Source organism: Punica granatum, chromosome 3, assembly GCF_007655135.1.
Source record: "Punica granatum isolate Tunisia-2019 chromosome 3, ASM765513v2, whole genome shotgun sequence".
NCBI classification, from domain to species: domain Eukaryota; kingdom Viridiplantae; phylum Streptophyta; class Magnoliopsida; order Myrtales; family Lythraceae; genus Punica; species Punica granatum.
The window spans coordinates 6,204,308-6,226,529 of NC_045129.1; the positions used below are offsets into that span (position 1 = coordinate 6,204,308).

At 37.4% G+C, this 22,222-nt stretch overlaps 2 protein-coding genes across 2 annotated transcripts; one reads left to right on the top strand and one right to left on the bottom strand.

The window, feature by feature from the left end:
* Window positions 1-495: 495 nt before the first annotated feature.
* Window positions 496-8,093, bottom strand: LOC116200311 (putative F-box protein At3g23960). The gene is made up of 4 exons (XM_031531172.1): window positions 6,932-8,093; window positions 3,748-3,802; window positions 1,475-1,515; window positions 496-768 (listed from the first exon to the last, which is right to left on the bottom strand). Exons 1-4 carry the CDS (start codon window positions 8,009-8,011, stop codon window positions 496-498), a joined length of 1,449 nt encoding a protein of 482 aa, XP_031387032.1. The 5' UTR covers window positions 8,012-8,093.
* An 8,094-nt stretch (window positions 8,094-16,187) lies between these two features.
* LOC116200312 (mitogen-activated protein kinase 7-like) lies at window positions 16,188-17,321 on the top strand. Its single transcript, XM_031531173.1, has one exon. The coding sequence runs from the start codon at window positions 16,188-16,190 to the stop codon at window positions 17,319-17,321; it is 1,134 nt and encodes a 377-aa protein (XP_031387033.1).
* The last annotated feature ends 4,901 nt before the right edge of the window (window positions 17,322-22,222 follow it).

Below are 22,222 nucleotides of genomic sequence, written 5' to 3' on the forward strand. Positions count from 1 at the left end.
TTTACGTCTGGTTAAGGATAATATCCATACGATAGAGGAGCAATGGCGGTCGCTGGCCATATTTCATCGTTGAAACCTGACGTAAACACAGTTTGGGTATGGAGACTTCTCTAGGTGCTCAAATACGCCGGCAGTTCACTTAAAAATCCCTCTTTTTTTTTTTTTTGCGGCCTGAACCCTTGTATCCGAAGTTCAATTGGGGCCCGATTAATCCAGTCGAGCCTGGTCGGCTCACTAAGGGGTAAAGCTTTTCTAATGTGGATAATAGATATTGTGCATCATGTCGATCTTGTTCGAAGAGCATTGATAATGTTTGTTCGGGATCTCTCCTTTAATCTGTAGAGTACCGATGATTTCTCTTTCTTTAGATACTCTTACCCAATCACTGTATTGAGATGGGATTCTTCATGTATATCAATCATCCGAGGTCGATTAGAGACAGTAACTCTCTCATTATCTGTCAAGTTAGATGAATACAATCTTGTTACATTTTCTTTACATTTCCCGCCGAAAGATCACACGAGAGGAGTGAAGACACTGGTCCTTACATTGGCACGCGGCCAGGGCATTTTCTGGTGGTTGTTCGCTACAGATAGTATGCAGCTTCGATCCACCGTGGTCAGACCAAAAACTTCCGATACTTCCCATGGAGACTTCGATCTCTTCCGTGGGATTTGCGGCAACCATGTAGATCACTGGGCAGTCTAGCTCGACAGAGCAGAGCAGGTGACCTGTGCTCCGCCATCTTCCAAAGACCACAGTGGGTGCCTTCCAGCAGGAAAACACCGATGAAAGATCCCACTGAGCACGATCTGCACCCTCAGAGAATTTTCCGGCGATAACAATCAACTAATCCTAAAAAAGGAGCGGAATCAAAGATTACCTCCCTCACGTCCTTTTCGAAAGGGACTGTCCTCAAACTCCTGCACCGGCCCAATGCCCATAAAAAGAAAGGTTCGAGTTATAACGAATAGTCGATTAGAGAAAGAAACGGAAAGCTCACATCAAAAAACAGGGAGTGAATATGGCCGAGAACTCCTAGAACTGTTGCCAGAGCTCCATCATTGGTCTCGCTCGCACCACTCTTACACTCGGAGAGTGATCCACCCGTCAAATGAAATTCCAACAGCTCAAGGCGAAGAAATGATACTTTTCCATTAGTATCAAATTGTTCCCTGCGCTTTATCCATGCCCACATAACCCAATAGCAAAGAATCTTTTAACCGTGACCGATTCAGTCCACCATGCCATTAAAACCAAATGACGTGTGGCTGTCATCTTCTGTTGAAAGGAGTCTTAGGAGTGGCTCCTTTCAGTAGAGTCTCTGCTGCAGCAGTGAGGCAATGCATTATACGATGGGTTGCCTCACTACACACAGACATATAAGTTGTTACATAAAGATGGTATTTCATCTACCAACTTGTACGCCTGGGTTGGCTCATCATTTATGTAATTACCTCACCATTTAACGTACACGGATCATCACACTGGCTGGCCGTAATAAAATCGGTAAAACTGCCAATGCATGAGCATGCTTATGGAAGTTAAATTCAACTACTTTTGTGACGCCCCAGTTTCGGAGCCTTGAAGAATCCAAAATTCAATGAGTTATAAGAGACTTAAAACATAAATATCGACATAATTTCCAAAATGATTACAAATTAATCCAAAATGAGTTATTATTTACAACAACATAAATTTCTAATACTTTTCATTTACAATTACAAGCCAAAAAAAATATATATACATATATATTATATAGATGAAATCCGCTATGCACTCTGATATGCAATTCTAGCCGACCTCCTGAGGAACTCATTTGAAAAATATGAAATTGGAATAGATTGAGCTCGATAGCCTAGTGAGTAATCACATCTAAAGTAGTCGAGTCTACGCATGGGTTCAATATATATAAATTACCATAATCACAATATCGTTCTCAGGTCATCCTTGGCTCCTTCTCAGCTCCCTGATCACGGTGGCAGTTCCACATCTGGCGATCTCTTTGCCCTAGTATAGCCCTTTCCTCCTGTCGGGTCAATACTGATTCAGGGTGCCAGGGTCCACTAATCACTCGAAACTTGTTCGGAAACATATCAAATATCACAATCAATAATATCCAAAATCGATTCATGCTATACCGAAAATACATGCATGACTGGAACATTGCAGGGTCATGACTCCTAATAAAACACAAACTCTCTAATAAAACCCACTTAATACTCCAAATGTATGCCATACAAATTTGGTATGTTACAATCTTCCGGAGAAAATACACGGTCAAAGTCTCAAAGGGAATTAATTGGTGAAAACGTCCATATGTAGGTGTCAACGAGTAAGGAAAAATCGTCTAATTCAATTACAATAATTTTCTTTATAAAACAAATTTGCTCCAAATATATTATTTCCTATAATAAAAATACGGGGTATTACAACTTTCATCTGAGACCAATAGTAGGATTGGTTTTTTGGCTTTGCGACGTAGTGGATAAGGCCAGTAAATGGTTGAAAATGTAGATTTCGAGCTTGTTAGTTTCGCAGATAATGCAGGAATTTCATATCGAATTGGGGGCTATCCTTTCCAATAAGAGAACGTTGGCATAAAAGCAGTATTCAGAATGCTAGTCATCGATACTATTAACAAATTTTGAAAAACTTTCAATAACAGAAGAATCATTACAAAGTTGTTTCAGGTGATTGAAGGGTATGACCAGCAATTTGACATACCAATGCATGACCTTATGGTGAACAATCGTACCGACCGACAAACTATCCTTATGCTGATGCAGAAAGGTAACTAGATATTATACTGTATATCACTTACCTGTCCATCCGATTATTCACATCGAGACTTCTACTTGAAGCGAATTTTCCCTAATTTTCCATGGTTGTGTCGTTGAATACATTTAAGTTTCGATTGCATGTTCTGGTGGGCGAAAAGAATCCATGGTTTGATCATTGATCTTATTAAGGCATTTAGCTTGTCAGATAATACTTGATCATGAACAAACGCTGTATGTCTCTTTATTACTATCAGCAATTAATTCCCATCCATGATACTGAGTCGGAAGACATGAAGGGTATGTTCAAATCAAATATTGCCAGGAGAGGAGAAAATAAGAGCCAACATGAATCTGGAATGATGCCGATGTCTGCAATCTTATGACAAAGGAATATTTTATCTTCCCTAGTAAGAGGAAAACATTGCTATTTTTGGAAAAATATAATCACGATCATCGTCAATACTTACAAAAGATGCTGTTAGCTCATCCAGAAAGATCTTTTGGTGACTTCAGACTCACTGTATGTCTGGTGAACAATGATATTGCAGTCCAAGCATGGATAGTGAGTACATCATATTCATTAGCTTCAAATATGCGCTCAAATACTTCGGGAATATCAGTTCTCCTCAGGCTCTTGCTGTCCGGATTGTAGTAGAACAAACAGAACGGATCTGAAGGATGAGTGTGCCTGAACAATAATTCGCCGGCAGGGACTGTGCCTTCCAGTATAACATGTCGGTGCATAGTGATGTCCTTCCAATTTGACGGCACGACAATTCTCTTGCAACTCCAGGTCAGCTGCTTACTGAAGCCTTCAAATACCCATAAAATGACGTCATTGCCCTGACTAAGATGAGTAAGATCCATGGGATTGTATTAAATATTTATAATTTTAACCATATTTATTGCACGAGATACAACTTTTTATATATATATATATATTATTTGGGTAAACATACTGTACAGTTAATCGTCTTCTTATGATAGAGGTGCATCAATATGTTGTTTGGGTTTACTTCCTTAATTATGGTTCATGAAAAATTATAAATGAAAGAAAATTTATCGTAATTTACGTTTCCCTTTAATTTATCTTATATATTATGAATTTTTTCCTTAATTTTGATACTTTAAGCATGTTCATGTAAAATGGGGCATTCAAGAAATGTAAAATTAGTCAATCAAATGGATACATCATTAATTTTATTTTAAAAAACTTTCCACCACTAATTAGTCTAATTTATTGTTATGAGCGCTAAAATTATTTCAAAAACAGACTAATTGGGTCGGTAAAAGTTTTAAAAAAAAAGACTGATTGCTATCAAAATTTCGAATCATCATTTAAGAAATAAAACCCGTGCAACGCACATGCATAACAACTAATAGTATAGTAATAGATATATAAGACTAATTATAATTTAATTTCATAAATTAAATAAGGCAATAATTAGTACATAAGTTATAAAAGAGGCAAAAATTTGAAGAACTCGTGTCAACCCTGATAAAAAAATAAAATCATGTCCACCAATCTAAAAGGAGATTATGCACCCAAAAATTAAAAAAGAAACCAACCACGACAGGATGAATTTTTGTCTTTCACATTTGTGAAGATTTATTACATCGTGTCTTACGTTAATCACATACATAAATTAGAGAACCCAATAGTTTTGCAGTAGTTTATGTCTGAAGAAAAGCACAATGGTGAAGAACTGACTTTCACGTCTAATGGTACAAAATAAGGTTGCATGTGCACAAAAAATTGAATAACTCGCGATTAGTGATAATATTTTTCCAAAGTCAAACCAGCTACAATTTATCCATGTTATATCTACTATTTATAACATATTATACATAATATAATATAGATAATATATCATATATATATATATATATCAAAAAAATGATCTAATTTACTTTTTAAAAAGCAAATATATAACATCATATCTATAAAAAAATATGATCTAATTTGTTTGGTGAAAAGCAAATATATAACACACACCCTATCATATCTATAAAAAGTATGATCTAATTTATTTGTTGAAAAATCTTTTCATAAAATATTTTTAATTTTAAAAAAATTCAATAAAGAGAAAATAATGACCGATCTCATAAATCTATATCTACATCGATTTGTTTTAAAAAATTAAATATCTCAAAAAAGCTAAAAACTAAGGAAAATAACAACTAGTACAATAAATCTATATTTATATGTTTTCAAAATTTTAAAAAATAAAAAAATCATTTTTAGAAAATGATAAAAAAATGAAAAAATAATGATCGATCAGACAAATCTATATCTATATATTTTTAAAAAATTTAAAATTTTGTTTTTAAAAAAAGCTCAAACAATTGAAAAAAATTTCATTTGGTAATCGAATTTTTTGAGGCCATTTGGCCAAGCTCTCAATAACTCCATTTTATATTATACATATATAGGAAAAACATATTTTTGGTCCTCAACCTTTTGTGCTTTTATCATTTTGTGTCCTAAACATTTTCTTTTTGCCATTCTCATCCTCAATCTTTCACTATTTTACCACTTTATTTTGACTGTCCAATTTTCCGTCGAAAAGGAAAACTGGAGGAGGAGGTGGGGCCCTTGCCCACGGCCTCCCCCAATTTGGGTCGCCGCCAATCTCTTTAGTCATTGGCGACCCCAACAAGGCAGTGGTGGCCGCCGGCATGGACACCCCACCACCGCCCAAATTTTACAAAATTTAAACCAAAAATTAAAATAAAAAAGCAAATCGAGGTTGACCCCGATGGGGGGGATAGTAGTCGCCAGCGAGGCTCCCCCCAACCCAACCACCTTCATGATTTACTAACTCGAGAAATTGTCTTCATTGATTATAGAGGGCTGCTTGAGATGATTTATCTCGGACGGTGAACTTCGGTGAGACTGGGTAGAGGCAAACATTAGGCTCGGCAGTTTTGGTTCAGGGTACAGTAGGAATCGACGAGGACTCTTGAAATTAGAAAAAGTGTATTCTTGCAGTTAGCAGTTTAGAGCACATGCTCTGTTCCAGATGCGCGAACTGCAAACTCTTTTTCCAGAGCAAGTTTCATCGGGTCGGAGGCAGGATATGTCGTCTGCAGCTCCACCTCCCCGGTTGGAGGCAGGACAAGTCATATGCAGCTCCATCCCTGTTGCTTGTCAAAGCCATCGGAGTAATTTCATTGCTATCGTGAAAAACAACATCACGTTGATCAACTAAAGCTATGCGCCCTACTGTTGAGAGTTGTCAATCCCATATCGGAAAAATAGAACGAAATCCTTGGATTTATATGAGATTAGGTACCACAACTTATTAGTTCAAGATTTTGAATTAGAGATGAATCCAGTCGTTTATATTGAGTAGCATCTCATAATAATCTAGTACATTTTGTTCCGGGATTTCTGACACTGTAAAGCTTTCTGATATAACATTTGAATCCCAGCAAAGATATCCTCAGTCCGACAGGTATCCTATAATGTTGTACAAAACTCTGTTCACGCAAATAATGTTGCGGCTCCCATGTATCATCGTCCACTTATTGTTCTCACCGTCAAGTGTGAGCGGTCGGTGCTTGACCCATATATTTCCTATAACCTGAGGAGAAGTCTACTCTTCCGTGCAGGATCTTATGGTACCTGAGGATCAAACCCCGAAAGCAGTGGAACTACTGATGGCCGGTCATTATAGCTAGAAGTTTTATGATGGAATTGAAGCTAAATCACCATTAGGTGATTGAGCTGCAACCCTGTGATAGCCATATCTAATTTTGCAACAAGAAGAGCATCAAAGGACTATCACATTTAGTGAAGAAGAAACAGCTTATGAAAGAGAGATTGACATGAACAGTAAACAGCGATTAGTAGAAAATCAATAATATTTTGCATAATCTATACCTCATTAAGAATATATATGTCTTCCTAAGTAATCATAAACATGTAGCGCTGCTGAAATAGAGCAGACGCTATATATATGTTCGCCATACGTTAAAAAAAAAAAAAGAACATATCAAATTGTTTCTCTGGTGATCGGCCGTGGTTAGCTAGCTCTGCGAGGAAGATCACCGCTCGCCGACCACAAACTTTCAACATGGCTTCTGAAGGATAATGCAATATTCCAATATGTATATCCATGTGAGGAATGAGGATGTGGGAGTACATCAAGTAGCCCAGGAATTTCGCACTCTCTTGCACGGTTAGTTTCCATATCGAAGTAGAACAAACGACAAGGTTGATCAACAAAAAGAGGCCTGAACAAGAGTTCTCCTGTTTGAGTGCCACCTAAGAGGAGAAGATAGATATGCTTCCAAGACAGAGGCAGTAGGATCCTTTTGCAGCTCCAGGACTGCCTCTGATTGAAGCCTTCGAAAACCCATAAGTCGATTTCTTCACCATGAGTAAGATCATAGTTGTGAACTATAGCGACGCGCCCATGGAGTTCCACGAGATGCCATTCGGTAGCAGATGTGCTACTAGCTTTTAAAGGGGAAGGAAGTTCCATCATCCGAAAGCTCTCTGACCTGACATCAAAGCCGATGAAAGATTGCTGCTCTTGGGGTTCCGCGAGACTGCCTGTGATGTAGTAGATGACCCCGTCGAGGCAGATACTGTTACTGGTAATAAGATGACGATGGCCATCAGATATCGTCCTCCACTGATTCTTACCATCGAGAGCGAGCACCTTGTAATCTATAAACCAGGGACCATGTTGCTCAAGGGAAAAGCGCAGGAACGTGCAGAGGATCTTGTGAATTTTGCCAATAGGATCGAAACCGAGGAAACTTTCCATTGCATGAGTGCCCTCTGGATTCTGAGTAGTTACATCAGCAACGGACTCCCTAGTGCTAGGGTTGTAGATCCTGATGACGTCACCGAGTTGCACAAGCACCTGACCTCCAACAGATTGCAATATGTCGGGACATCTTGGGCTGTGGCTCCATGTTAACTTGCCATGTTTGGTAAGGGTCTGGAGCTGGTTCTCCCGGTTGGAATAGTTCATTGAGTAGAAGGATGTGCCGCGGATGCTGCACCCACGGTCGTGCTCACTGTAGAGGCAAGAGATTAGGAGCGTCGGTCGGGAACTGGAGCGGGCGAAGTGGGATTCAATAAAGTGAGGACTTGATATCATAGAGTGCCAGAAAGGGGATACACATCGAAACCTGCATAGCGATTTCACTGGCAGCCTCACGAGTATTTCGAATATGATTTCTGGTGGGAGATACTGTCTCGCGCTCTCCATCTTAATACTAACGAAAATTTCTAAGGACAAGGCTGACAGCGACGACGAGTGACAAACCAAAGGGAAAGCCAAGACTAGATTACGATCGAGACCTAAGACTATACATCTGTTTATATAGCAGTCCGCGTTTGATTAAGATATAGATCCTTTTAACAGATAGATTTTGAGATAGTAGCCGATATCTTATTTATTTTCTTTAAAAACAATTTGAATTTCGACATTATTTCATCATATCAAAAACACTTAAGTTGATTTTATTGCTAAAGAGCTAAACTAGTTCTTATATATTTATGAACTATATAGGAGGGATTTGAACTTGGCATATACATAAAACTAAATGTTGTTTCTTTTCCCAACTTCTCCGGGAAAAAAAAAGAAAATAAAAAATAGTCTCTTTAACCATAAAAACTAGATTTCATTGACAATAAAGAGAGACATCCTAAAGTTTCATATGTATTTCAGTCTAGCCACCCCAAAGTGTGTTATTTTCATCCGTAGAAAAACCAAAAAAAAAAAAACCATTAATCTCCTGTGATGAATATTTGGACCTCTTTAATGAAAATCTCTTTTAAACTATTTATCTCGTAATAAATCTATTAACCTTCAATTTTGTTATCTATAAGCAGTATATATAGATATATAAAAATTTATGAAAAATTTATATATCTGTAAAGTTGCGAACTATTATATAATAATAATTAAGTGATTTTGAAAATTTCAACTTGTTAAAATTTCTTTTATATACACTAAAGCTTGCACCTACAGTAGGCGCAACCAATAAATTAATCAAAATCATATTAAAACTTTTCATTAAAAAAGAAAGTTATATTAAATTGAATTAGAAAAAGAAATCAAAAGTAATGGAAGGTGAGTGATAGAGGAAAGGAGAGGCAAAGGAGAAGTGAGACACGTGGTGTAAAGAGAGGAGAAAGGAAAATTTTGTGTGGATTATAATTTAAATCTCTACTAGGAAGGAGCTCGCGCTACTGCAGGTCTTCAAAAAATAACATTGTTATATAATCGAAATATAAAAATATATATTAGTAATATTGAAAAGAAAATATTAAAAAATTAATGTAGTGTAATTTATATTAAAATAAATAGAGCAGTCTCATTTTGTAATAGTATGAACATATAGATGTGGAAGATAAAGAAATGAGAAATTTAATCAAACGATATCATAAGTAAATAATGAAAAACAGTATATCAGATTTTAAAAATGGTAATTAAATAATTTGTACATGGAAGGGCTGGAATTAGTTATATATATACTAGAGGTCTAACTAATTTTATAGAATTTAAAATATTAATTTGTAATATATTAATATACCGTATCTATTTATATTAAACGTACAATTGTCACAATTTATACATTAATGACATTTAAGTTTAGTTAATTCGTCACAAAAAGCATATATGAATATAGGAGAAAAGACCCTAATTTATTTTAAAAGTATATGGAATGAGAAAAAGATAGAAATGCAGAAATAAATTAATAAAAGTTTAATGGGATAAAATTTTCGATAGAATAGTCACGGTGGTTAATTGGCATGACTCATTTGATGAAAATCCAAATTCCCATCAATCTAAAAGTCATGTATGATAATACTCCCTATTAAGAAGTCCGCATGATTTGTGCAACTGGACTAACCTGTCACATGGGTTTGTAGGATATCCCCGTAGGCGGCGAGAATAAGTCGGGTGAACTTATATATATATATATATATATATAATATAGACCAAAAATTTTGAAAAAGAATAAGGGAAAAAGAGGGGGATAGGGCAGGACACTTGGGAAGCCTAAATTATTTTCCATAAAAAAATAAAATAAAAGAGAATATGAGGTAATACCAGTGTTATCAGAACCGGACCGGACATCGAACCGGCCGAGGTATGGGTTCATGGGTTTATGGGTTCAACCGGGGGTTCGACGGGTCGGACCGCATGTTTAATTATAAAATAAATAAATATTTATTATTTTAAGAAAATAACATAAAATATAAGAAAATAGTAATAAATATTAGATAATAATTAATATGTGTCAAAAAAATTGAAAAATACAAGAAAAGATAGAATATTAGATTTCTTTTGACATGGAAAGGATGGAGACATAGAAGGAAAGAGGAGTAAGTTGTTATTACATTAATCCGAACAAACATGAATTGATGCTAGCTGATTAATGATTCATATGTCCTTAAAGAGTTGTTGAAGAGGGTTCATCAATTGGGAGAATACAGCCCTCCATCCCTCTTTTTTTTTTTTTGCTAAGTGCCCTCCATCCCTCTTGTGTAGGATGGACCATGTCCCAGAAGAAGGCACGCTTAGGATTTGAGCAGACACTATACTTCTTCTCCCCCGTTTTACTATCTACGCTCAGGATTTGAGCAGACCCTGTGCCGACGCAACACGGCTTTAGCAGGTTCTGAAATGTCGAATTTCCTACAGACCAAAAAGACATCAGCATACGGTTGACAACTACATTACATGTATAAGACATATATACAAATGTCGATTGTATGCATAGTTGCAAGTTGTTGAGAGATGAGTACCTTTGGGATTGAGCACTGAGGAGAAGGAATTGTAGAGATCAAAGAGGATGAAATTGGTGGCAGCCGGGGGCTTGTCGTTCACTCCAAGAGATTGTCTTCCTCCCATTTATGGAAATCATACTATGGACTAAAGTAAGCAAGAAGTGGATTGAAATTGGGACACCCAACAAAATGAAAAATCTTTTATTTTTAATTAATTCAGTAAACACAATTGCCACCATTTCTTAATCACTGAATCTCTGAGCTGAGTCAGGCTGAAATAGAGCAGCGGAAGAACCAGACAAACACAGAGCGACAAGCAGAGGACATGAAACCTACAGAAAGGACGGATCTTTCCCAGAAAAGAAACCACCCAACGGACAAAATCAACCAGATGAGAGGTGGAATTCGGAAACGGAATACGAGCTCGAGCTCACCTGAGAAAACCCAGTTCCTACCCCCACATAAACGGGAGAACTGAAACCTGCGGCCTTGTGTCTCTTTCTTCTCACTCTTCCTCTTCATCTCCCCACCGACCCATTCTTCTCGCATAGCTCCTCCTCACGAGGGACTATTCAACAGCCCCAAATCTCGTTCTTCGGTCAAGCGCAGTGATGGCATCATCAACTACTTCGGCTTCCATTACTACATCTTCCGCCAGAACTCCCTCCTCTCCACCCCATCTCTCTCCCTCTTCCTCCTTTTCTACTTCTACGTCCTCATCAAGACCGCCCAGGACCATTTCTCCATCGTCACCACCAAGCTCGGCCTCAAGCAGAAGGAAGACAGTGAAGATTGAAGATGAAGGCGGCTACGGTTTCAATCGATTTTGATTTTGATTTCGGTTAGGGTCGGGAGATTTCGAATTTCCTTTAAAAATTCTGAACCCATGCAACCGGCCGGTTCGAATAGGTTCGATGGGTTTAACAAAAAACCGGCCGGTTTTTTAGGTTCACCGGTCTGTTTGTGCATTTTCGGTTTTTAAGCTAATCGGACCGAACAAGGGTCCAGTTTCCGGTCCGACCGGTCGAACCGCCCGGTCCGGTCCGGTTCTGATAACACTGGGTAATACAGAGGAGAATAGTGCTTTAACCACTACAACAACACAAATTTAGTGCCTCTGTTCTCTTCCTTCAAAATATTTACAGAATGAACTGTCAAAATAAAAAAAGAGCAAAAATATAACAGCTTGACTGCTGTTCAAGTGAATAACAGTTTTAGTTTATTTATAAGATAAGATATTTGATTTGATTTGATATTTGGTATTTGATATATTATTTTTCTTCTTTTTAATATGATTAGAGTTATTGAAGGCAATTCAGTAAAATCACAAAAAAAAAATATATAAGGGGAGACAAAATCTCCTTTTGTATAGTAATATAGATAAGATTATTCCCAGATGCAACTTGATACTCTTTTAAAAAAAAGAAGAAGATACAACTTGATAGTTGATACTCTCAATTTGGTTATAATCTATCCATCAATAAGGTTTTCATTAGCGTACTTGAAGAATTGGAATTGGAACTAGGAGTATATTTGACATATATTTCCTAATATACATATTTAATGAGGTATATTAATAGTATATTTAATTGAGGTGTACGGTTTAATGAGGTCTATTAATAGTACCAGTTATTCGATGCGTTATAATTCAAAATTCTAATATGACGTGACCTTAAAAGTTAGTACTTTAGACAAATCAATCTTAATCGATGCTAAATTTATCTGACCAACGAACTATCCTCATACTGATGCAAATGGTTGCATAGCTGTTATGAATGATATATGCAGTTACATCAATGCTCAAATCCACCCCCATAAAACTTTTATTCATATCTAACGGTATCGATGATCCTATCGTCTATTTTCAAGAAATTCTATGGTGCTATTACAAAAAAATGGAAGTATTCCATGACACTCAGTCTCTAGGTCTTCTTCTTTTTGTTTTTTGTCCCTTGTAGAAGATATGTTCGATGACTCAAACATCATTCTTCACCACTCGATTTTTATTATATACGTGCCTTAATTTTTTTTCTAGATATATATATATATATATATTATGGTTTTTTCATAAGCTGCCAGAGTTGTTTCTCTTGCAACCTCGTGATGATGATCCAGTTAAAATATAAAAATAATAAAAAAAAAAACAAATTAAAATATAAAAGCAAAAAATACCGCCATGAGAGTAAGCCCCGTTCGGTTGTGGAATGATCCATCGAGGAACCCGAGCGAATGACTGTAACTTGACGGCCAAGGCACTTGAGCTCAGGGCCCATTGGGCTCCGCACGCGTCTCAGTCCATAGCCCAGGTGGGCTAAAACGACCCCAGCCCAGGTTTTACCGGTTTCCCGGACCGCATCTCTGCGATTATTGGCCCGGGGACTTTCCTGAGCCCAGCCCATGGCATGGGGGCCCATTCACTTCATCTCATGGCGTTGACCCTGTCGTGCAACATTCCCTTAATGAACTCTATGATTTTGGCTTCTATAAGCGATGTGGGATGTATAAGGTTGTGTTTGGTTTTAAAGTTGAATAGAATTGCGTTTTTGTTTTAAACGATTTGTAATGATTATGTTGTTAAATTATAAAAAAAATAATGAATAATTGAAAGAAAGTAATGATTGTGTTGTTGAATTATGAAAAAAGTAATGAATAGTTGACAGAATTTAGTATTAAAAATTAAATTGAATGGTTAAAAAAAATGAAAAAAGAAAAGAAAAAGTAATAATGATGTTGTTACTCCTCCCTTTAATCCAAGCCACCAAATCCGCTTATGATTCAGCTTATTAATTAATATTATTATTGATTAATAATAATGTTGTCCTCGTACTACATTGCCTTATGAACTCTATGATTTTGGCTTCTGTAAGCGATTTGGGATGTGTAAAGTTTGGAGTAGAGCGAGTGCTCTCTCTCCAATTAAAATTTCAGAATTCCTATCTTCCTTCTAATCAAAGCCACGAAACACGGACTTAAGATTTTGATACGGGTTCTAGTGACCATAGAGAATTTACGATTCGACCAATCATGAGGCAGATTTAGCTTGATACATAGAACTAAATTATACTTATCCAAGGTAAAAGAGAAAATAAATAAATAAATAAATCATGATCATGTATACGCATCTACCCGTGGATACCAAAATATGTCCTGCCATTGTTAAGATGATCGTTGATAAGTTAATTCTTAATCACTCGTTTATCTTCGCTTATTCTACGAAAGTGTAAATTTACAGACTTTATAATTAGTGACAAGATAATCATGATATATGTTCTATTTTAAGGGATATTAGGTATTTTAAAGAAAATTTGGTAGTTCACCGGAAAAAATATTTGAATTGAATTTATTGTTATTCAGTTTAATTCAATTCAATTATAATTGAATTATGCTGCCTGGAATATTAGTACATTAATGAGGTAGCAAATTTTCAATCCATTTAAAGAGAATATCTCTTACCAAGGCTTGCCTCGCCTTGGTATAACAGTTTAGAGTCTCACAAACTCAGAAATGATGGTTTGAAAAGGACCAATAACATAATAATATTAAAAAGAGAATCTCTTTAAGGATAATATTCGTCGTCCGTAACAAGAAGTGATATTTCGTCGTTGAAATCGGACATGGAGTCAGCTGGTTTAAAAATGGTTCTCAAATATGCTCAGTATAAGAAATTCATTTTCTTGCATTATAGGACTAACATCCCATTCAGTACGCGGGAATGGAAATGAATTGATTCTATAAAGGAAAACGCAATGGTATTGAGTGAAAAAAATATGATTTTTTTTAATGACCATTATAAAATGAAAAAATATAATTATAATATTAAACTTATTTACCAAGATATTATGTTATATATATTCTTAGTTATATAAATTAAAAGAAAGTATAGGTTAGTTTACAACATATAGCATGAAATGAGGAAATTAACATTCTCTTTCTTTTTTAAGGGAATGATCTTGTACGTGGTGGTGGCGTGGAGGTTGTAACCGTGAACCCGGTGGAGGACGACGAAGGGTGGCGTTTTCCGATGATACGGGGAAAGATCAGAGGGAGACGTACTCAAGAAGATCAGGAATAGAGAGACAGAATTGGGTAGCTTAGGAGGGGAAGTTGTTAGTGTGTGCCTTTGCTCGTTAATGTTGGTTTATTTATAGAGAAGTATCCTTGAGCTTGTTCCCATATATTAGGCTTTATAGGGCCCGGGACGGCTCAATTACTTCATTAACTTGTATGTTTAGACCCACCGCTAGTTGAGCTCTGGAATGGACTCGACACATCGTCGATTCACTTAACAATCTCGTTGTCTAAATAACGATCGACTTTCTGCATCATGTCACTAATACTTGAAGGACATTGATAATGTTTGCTCGAGTTCTCTTCTTTAGGCAGTACAGTCATGTCATGGTGGTTACTAGTCGTATTGGAACTCAAGGCAAGGGGTAGGTTTCTAATATTGCAAACCCGTCCCGAATCACTAATTGCAAAAGCACCCTCAACCATCACGTTTTTACATATTGATCCTAAGTTCACTCAATCTTACGGATATCGTCCCTAAACTATTTGATCTTGATGGACTGCCCCCTCAAAACATTTTCTGTTAAATTCATTATTAAAAAGCTCAGCTTTCCACTAAGTAAAAAAATTATATATATATATATATATATATACGCTTCAGAAAAATAAATATAATATGTTGAACTAACTGATCAACCAAAACGAGATCAAGAAACGGATTGACAGCTATCTAAAGATAAGATTTTGTGCTTGAAATTGGGCAGTTGAAGCAAAGCTTTAAGATGAACGGATTCACCTCTCAGATCGATCTCAAGCCATATGAAATTTCCAATCTAGTAATCGGTTCTAGTACATAAAATACGATATGCCGGGATCCATGCCTAGCTGTCTCCGTTCCATAAATTGACGATAGAGGACCAGGCCCGACTCAAGCAACAGATTATTTTGCTAGTTAAATCGTTATCTAGTATTATATATATATATATATATATATATTAGTAGAATATAGATATATATTAATATAAATAATAACTGAATCTTCAGTAGTATTATTGTTCATTACATAAAAACTCACAGAACAAACACATAAAAGGATCTAGAGAGTTGCGGCTGGAGCTCCCCGCAAATATTGCGCAGGAGACAGAGATTCTACTCAATCTATCTCTATGCTTAATATCTCCAGAGAATCAATATATACTCTTCCATCCCTTCCCGGCTTTCTTGCTCAACCAATCTCATTTAACACTTCCTACGTAAAAAGAAAGCCTCTACTCCTTCAAACGCCATATCAAACTCCGCTTCAGTTCTTGTGCTCCCGCGTCGTGCTTTCTGAGTTTGCAGTGCTGAGGAAGTCGACGAAGGACCAGTCAAGTAGGTCTCACGAAGTAAGATTATATTCCTTCTTGAACTTCATCTTCCCCGCGTGCTGAATCACTTGCCCCCGGTATGTAGTGTGCCTCTATTTTCTGTTTCTGTTTTGTGAGTTCATGTCGACGTCGGTGTTCGAGCATAGGCGGCATTTTTTTATAGTTAGATCGGAGAAAAGGGTCGGTTTTTTCATTCTTGCTGCATTCCTTTCGGTGTTGTTCATACAGAAAATAATGTGTTGATTTTTTAGGCTAAGCAGCGCGCGTGGGATGGCACCTTCAGTTCAGGCAGCTATTCCTCCTGGTGGAATCTGGCGAAGAGGGAAGAAGTACTATTCCGTGTGCGACGTTATTTTCGAGATCGATGCCAAGTATGAGCCCATCAAGCCTCTCGGGTCAGGAGCATATGGAGTGGTCTGCTCTGCGCATGATCACGAGACGAAAAAGAAGGTCGCCATCAAGAAGATCTCCAACGTGTTTGAAGACCAGACCACCGCTGTTAGGACTCTGAGGGAGATGATGATTCTCCGGCAAATCAAGCACTTCAACGTGATCCTCCTCACGGATGTGATACTGCCGGCCCCGAAGATGCAGTTTAAGGATGTTTATTTGGTCTTCGAGCTCATGGACACTGACCTGGATCGTGTTATTGAGTCCGGTCTGCCGCTATCTGCCAACCACGTCAAGTACTTTGTCTTTCAGATACTGTGCGGCCTCCGCCACATTCACTCAGCCAACATACTCCACCAAGACCTGAAGCCCAGCAATATCCTCGTCAACTCTGATGGTCATCTGAAGATTGGTGATTTTGGACTTGCGAGAACGACAGCCCAAGACGAGTCCGAATTCATGACTGGGTATGTTGTCACTCGATGGTACCGCGCACCCGAGGTCCTCCTTGCCTCCCGCAACTATGGGCAACCTATTGACATCTGGTCAGTCGGGTGCATCTTTGCCGAAATTCTCGGGCGAAAACCCATCTTTCCTGGCACCTGCTCCCTGAACCAGTTGCAGTGCATAATCGGCGTGCTAGGCACCCCGAAGCAAGCTGATCTCGACTTCATCCAAAGTGAGAAGATGAGAACATACATCAAGTCCTTGACTTACTCTAGCGGAACCCGACTGTCGAGTCTCTTTCCCCAGGCAGACCCTCTGGGATTAGACTTGCTTGCCAAGATGCTTGCATTCAACCCGAAGAAGAGGATCACTGCTGCTGAAGCGCTCAGGCACCCCTACCTGGCAGATGTATACATTTCATATCTCGATTCTCCGGCCCAGTTCCAAGTGAATCTGGACATGGATGCGGATACAAAGCGGAATGAGATAAGGAAACTTATGTGGGACGAAATGCTCTACAACCATCCCGAACTCACTTTGCACCGTCGCTGTCGTCCTCGCCGATAGGTTGTCATGCCTTGACAGAAGTTTGTTCATGCCTATTTCTTTTTAGCTTCGGACTGTGAAGGACATGTCCATGTATATCATCAACCGAAAACCGTTTATATATCAAGGGAGGCTGCCATTTTTGTTCCTCGCTTATTATTACTTTGTTTTCGGTATTTGTAATAGGCTTTGTGCGACCATAAGTCAGTAAACAGCAGTAACCGCGAGATCATTCATCCGAAGAAGATCGAGTTTGCAAGTTTATGATACCTTGATCTGCAAGTTATCTAAAATGCTTAGAAACGAGAATCAAGTCATGATGTTAGGTTGATAAACTCTTTTGCCATGCTGCAGTCTTAGCAATTGTATGCATCTTTTCGGTTTAATTGTACGGACGATACAAAAAGTTTGGTAAAGTTGCACAATTGGTACAAATTTTTTTTTTTGTTACACAATCGATACAAAATATTTCAATCAAGACCATTATGTCAACTCTCGATTGACGCCGTCACATTTTGCTAACATGGCAGATGACGAGTCTTACCATTTATGACGTAGCGCAAATAATATAATAAAAAATTCATTTTCTAAATCTTCAACTGAAATAAATGGAATAAAAATTCATTTTTTTTTTAAATTCTCACTCTCTCTCCTCTCTCTCTTCTCTCTCACGCCTCTCTATTTTCTATCTCATCTCTCTCCGAAACATTTTGTATCGATTGTGTAACAAAAAAACTTTTTGTACCAATCGTGCAACTTTGCCAAACATTTTTGTATCGTCCATACAATTAATCCCATTTTTCCTTGTATGATTGGAATTGAAATTACTTTTGCAGAGACTCGGACTTTGGAATATGTAGATGTTTGTCAATTACTAAACAGATGATTTATTTGTGGCCAAAAGAAAAAGAAAAAGACAAATGTTTTATTTCTATCACAAAGATACGGGAAATTTTATGGTGCAATCAATAAAATTGGTTCCACCATACCATCAAGTAATTTACTATGTGAGTAAAAAGTTAAGTAATTTATTAAAAAATTAATTAAAGTTCCTCAAAATATGTGTAGTTTATTTCAAAATTTATATAACTTGTTTCGAAATATGTGTAATTTATCTTGGAATCTATGTAATTACCTTTTTTTGTTAGTAATTTCCTTCATTTGTTAGTAATTTACTAGAAATTTATGTAACTTACTACAAATTTGAATAATTTATCCTGATTATACAGTACAATTGATTACACCGTAGACCTTCCCGAAAGATACAAGCCCAACCAACCACAAATTGACTTTCCGAAATAAATAGTTTCATGGGAGTATAAGAACCGATGATTTTTTCTTACTGCAACTCTTTCTAGTCTCACCCTTTGAACCCGCCAGCGGAACAAGTTCCCGATCCTCAGCATTGAGTCTACGAACCGTGAGAAGAAGGAATCCTTGCTCTCAGTATACTTCTTCTAAACGCAATCAAATAAGAGGACCTGGTAGGAATTGATTAGGCCCTTGTGGGACATCGCTATAGTCGAAGGCAGTTGGTCACACTTTGTCCAAGCAGAAAATCGCCCCAGCTTGTGCAGCCTGACTGGATGGTGGTCGGAGAAGGACTCGTCGGACTGATTTTACGGCCTCTGCCTGAAGCTTGTTCACGCATACTAGTCTACCCTCCCTTGATCTCTTTATCACTTACTGCTCATTCGCGTACTAATCAAGGTTATCATTGAATTTTGCCAAAAAAAAAAATCTTCTAAGGGGAGGGCAATAACAGAAGCTTCTATTATATGGCTTATGAATTCAATATATTTTGCCAATTAAATTGCTGGTTTCTTGTGAATAAGTGCTAGCTGAATAACGTTATACATCTTTCATTGCTTAGGTGGCATTCAGGTAAGACAACATTCTAAATGTTAAATTTACATGGTTCCAGACTAGAACATGACGAGGAGTAATAGAGAAGATCGACACCCCAAAAGATCCTTGCCTCGAATCATGTGTCATACATTTTCTCCGGTCCTTGAACTCGGGGAATTCCTAGTGCAATATTTCATGACTTGGAAACTTCAAAGCAAGATTTTACAATTGATTACAAGAACAAAAATATATACAGCACAGATTCTGCTGATACGCAGCTTCCAAATGGCACAATCTTCTTCAAGTCCTTTTCCTGCTCATCGGGTTCTTGTTTAGTGGATACACTAGCGTGGTTTGTCCAATTAACCCATTCTTCTGCCTTATCTGCAGGCTTCTCATCAGGCGACTCATTCTGGGACTGCTCTTTGCCAGCTTCTACAGGAACAACATCCTTAACCAGTTCCTCTTCCTAGACTATGACAGGCTTCTTTATGGGCAAACCGTGCTCCACCTGTCTTTTAACATTACATAGGAATTCAAACGGAATAAATATTCGAATTGCTTCCGATCCTTGTCTTATAATTAAGTGATCGGTTGAATTTTTCACACCAATGACAACATATTTTGGTGAATCATCTCCTTGATGGGAGTATAGTGTTCCCTCGATCTACTTCTGTTCTTCCTCTCCATCGTTCATGAGATCCTTCCTCTCTTCTCTGTTCTGTTCTGCCTCCCCGCCGCCGAGTCAATTAAACCATGTCCCTTTCTAGCTTCTCCGTTGTGAATTCAAAGGCCTTAAATAATGGGAATCCTCACACCAGATCATGTCAGGAATAACCAATATCCCAGTGTGATCTACCAAACATTAAGTTCAGTAATTGACCAGCAACGGGACGGTGCACTGCTGCTTAATAACGATAGAGGTTCCCAATTTGCTTTGCTTCAATAGAAACAACTTACAGTCAACTACGGAATGTATAAATTACAAGTTTTATCAACTTCTTTTTTCCAGTCAAAGATAATTTGGGTCGAAACAGCGGAAATGGAAGGTAACTGTTGTCAATTCATAACAAACTTACACCAAATAATCCTGAAGAATCGTTCCACTTTGTTATGATTTTCTATAGTCATGGAATTTTTCTTCCCCCTCCATCTTCATCTATATAAGCCCTCAACTTCTTCCTTTCATATCCGTCATCACACCGAAATGTACCTAAAGTTACAACATCGCAGGTGCCTCTTCAAACGTCGTCGCTTGGTTTGGGTAGCGTCCTTGTTCTCATGTTGTACTTGTCTCGAGGTCATCTTCTCATGTGCCAATCGCTTTTTCACAACAACCCAGGACGGAACTTCAAGGAACTCGGACATGGGTGTCTTAGGAATGTGCTCTGCAGATTTCACTCATCCTTGTAATCCACTAATTAATGAAGCTTCTAGGACAGACTCCCTTCAGTGGGTCAACAGTTTGAGTTGAAAACCGCTGCATCCTAGGACACTATATCGTTCAGCCCTATGAAGTCGCGTGGGTCGTGGTGGAAGAGTGATTGTTGCACGAGAAGACCACCTCCAGAACAAAATCAGCAGTATAAGAACATCGACGTGCACAACCTTTTGGACAAAAAAGGGCATTACTTCCTTTGGATTAACGGTTTGTAATATACTATGAATTCATCATCCGTTAAAACTAAATATTTAGCTTCCAAATTCTGTCCAAAATAATTCTCGGTTAAATCTTAGCGGTTGCCTGAATGATCTACTTCTGTCAGTCGAATTGTTATGTATTGTTCAAGATTGGGAAGGAAGATTTCGTCTTCCATCCTCAGATCAATGTTAAACTGTGAGCTTGTTTTGCGCAGCTAATGACTCGGAACTTCTTGTATTCTCTCAAATATATTTTTCAAGTCCATTTATCTCTTCTTCTTTTTTCCTATTATTTGACTATTCTTGATTTTTTTTTTTGCGGGCTTGAGATTGAATCAAGCTCTACAGAAAAGTCTGCTATACGAAGACTGGACTCGATTATCTTTCGGTTACTGCGGACAAGTTATATCTATCAAATGTGGCGTGTAAGTAATTTCCAGATTTTTCAGCAGAAGATTGCTCTCCTATTTCAAGGTTGTTGCTGCGGGACTTGGAGTCGGGGGTCTATTTCATTCCGAACTCGAGTTCAAGATGCAATTTTCTTTATTAGCTGCTAAGGCATTTCCCTTTTAATTGTACAAATGTTATCTATGGTTGTTCATGGATAAGTAGTGTACGATATCCAGTTTTATTGATCAATGCAATTACAATAGGACAAAGTTATATATATATATATATTTATATATAATTAAAAATTTGTAATCGTATAATTGAGTTGCCGAGAACATATAACCTATATAACATATATTGTATTTTTCATAAAATATAATGAAAATTTAAAAAGTGATAGTTTTTCACTTAGTTTATGTATGGATACCGTTAATGCATTGGTGTCAACCGGGTAGCAACGTGGTCATAGTTCAAGATGTTCGCTCCTTGATCCACCGGGATTGGATGGTGGTTGTGCAACATGTGTTACGTAAAGAGAACTCTTATGCATATTGACTAGCGAATCATGCGCTTGCTCGCTTCTAGTCGGAGTCCATGTACTTACTCTTTGCCCACCTGGGCTCCACTTCTTATTATTTGGAAATGTCATAGGGGCTGCCAAATTGTTTTCGTTACGAACCTGGGCTTAGGTCCCATATTTCATACAAAAAAAAAAAGTATAACAGTATAAAAATATAAAAACAGTCTAGGAGATAATCACTAATTTAGCCCTATTCAATAAGAACGGAATGCATTAATCATAGACATAGTAAACATTATCAAGCATGAAATTAGGCTTGATATCTTCTTTAAACCAATCAACCTTAAAATTGCAAACCGAAACCAAAGAGGCCTGGCTGAAGTAAGGGAGTTCATCTCATATCACAGGGAACCACTTATAAGTTCGTAAATTTATTACTTGTTTCTACGTGGATAGAATCATTAACATGCTGATGGATATCTTGAAATTATATATTTTTTTGGTTAATTTTATAACTGAAAGC

What these genes read in the sequence shown, in the direction of transcription:
- LOC116200312 (XM_031531173.1), top strand. Translation starts at nt 16,188, where the DNA reads ATGGCACCTTCAGTTCAGGCAGCTATTCCTCCTGGTGGAATCTGGCGA.
- LOC116200311 (XM_031531172.1), bottom strand. Translation starts at nt 8,011, where the DNA reads ATGGAGAGCGCGAGACAGTATCTCCCACCAGAAATCATATTCGAAATA. An exon ending in AAATTCCTGGGCTACTTGAT is followed by an intron (nt 3,803 to 6,931) that starts GTACTCCCACAT and finishes ACCATAATTAAG; the next exon opens with GAAGTAAACCCAAACAACAT. An exon ending in TCATAAGAAGACGATTAACT is followed by an intron (nt 1,516 to 3,747) that starts GTACAGTATGTT and finishes ATGCATTGGCAG; the next exon opens with TTTTACCGATTTTATTACGG.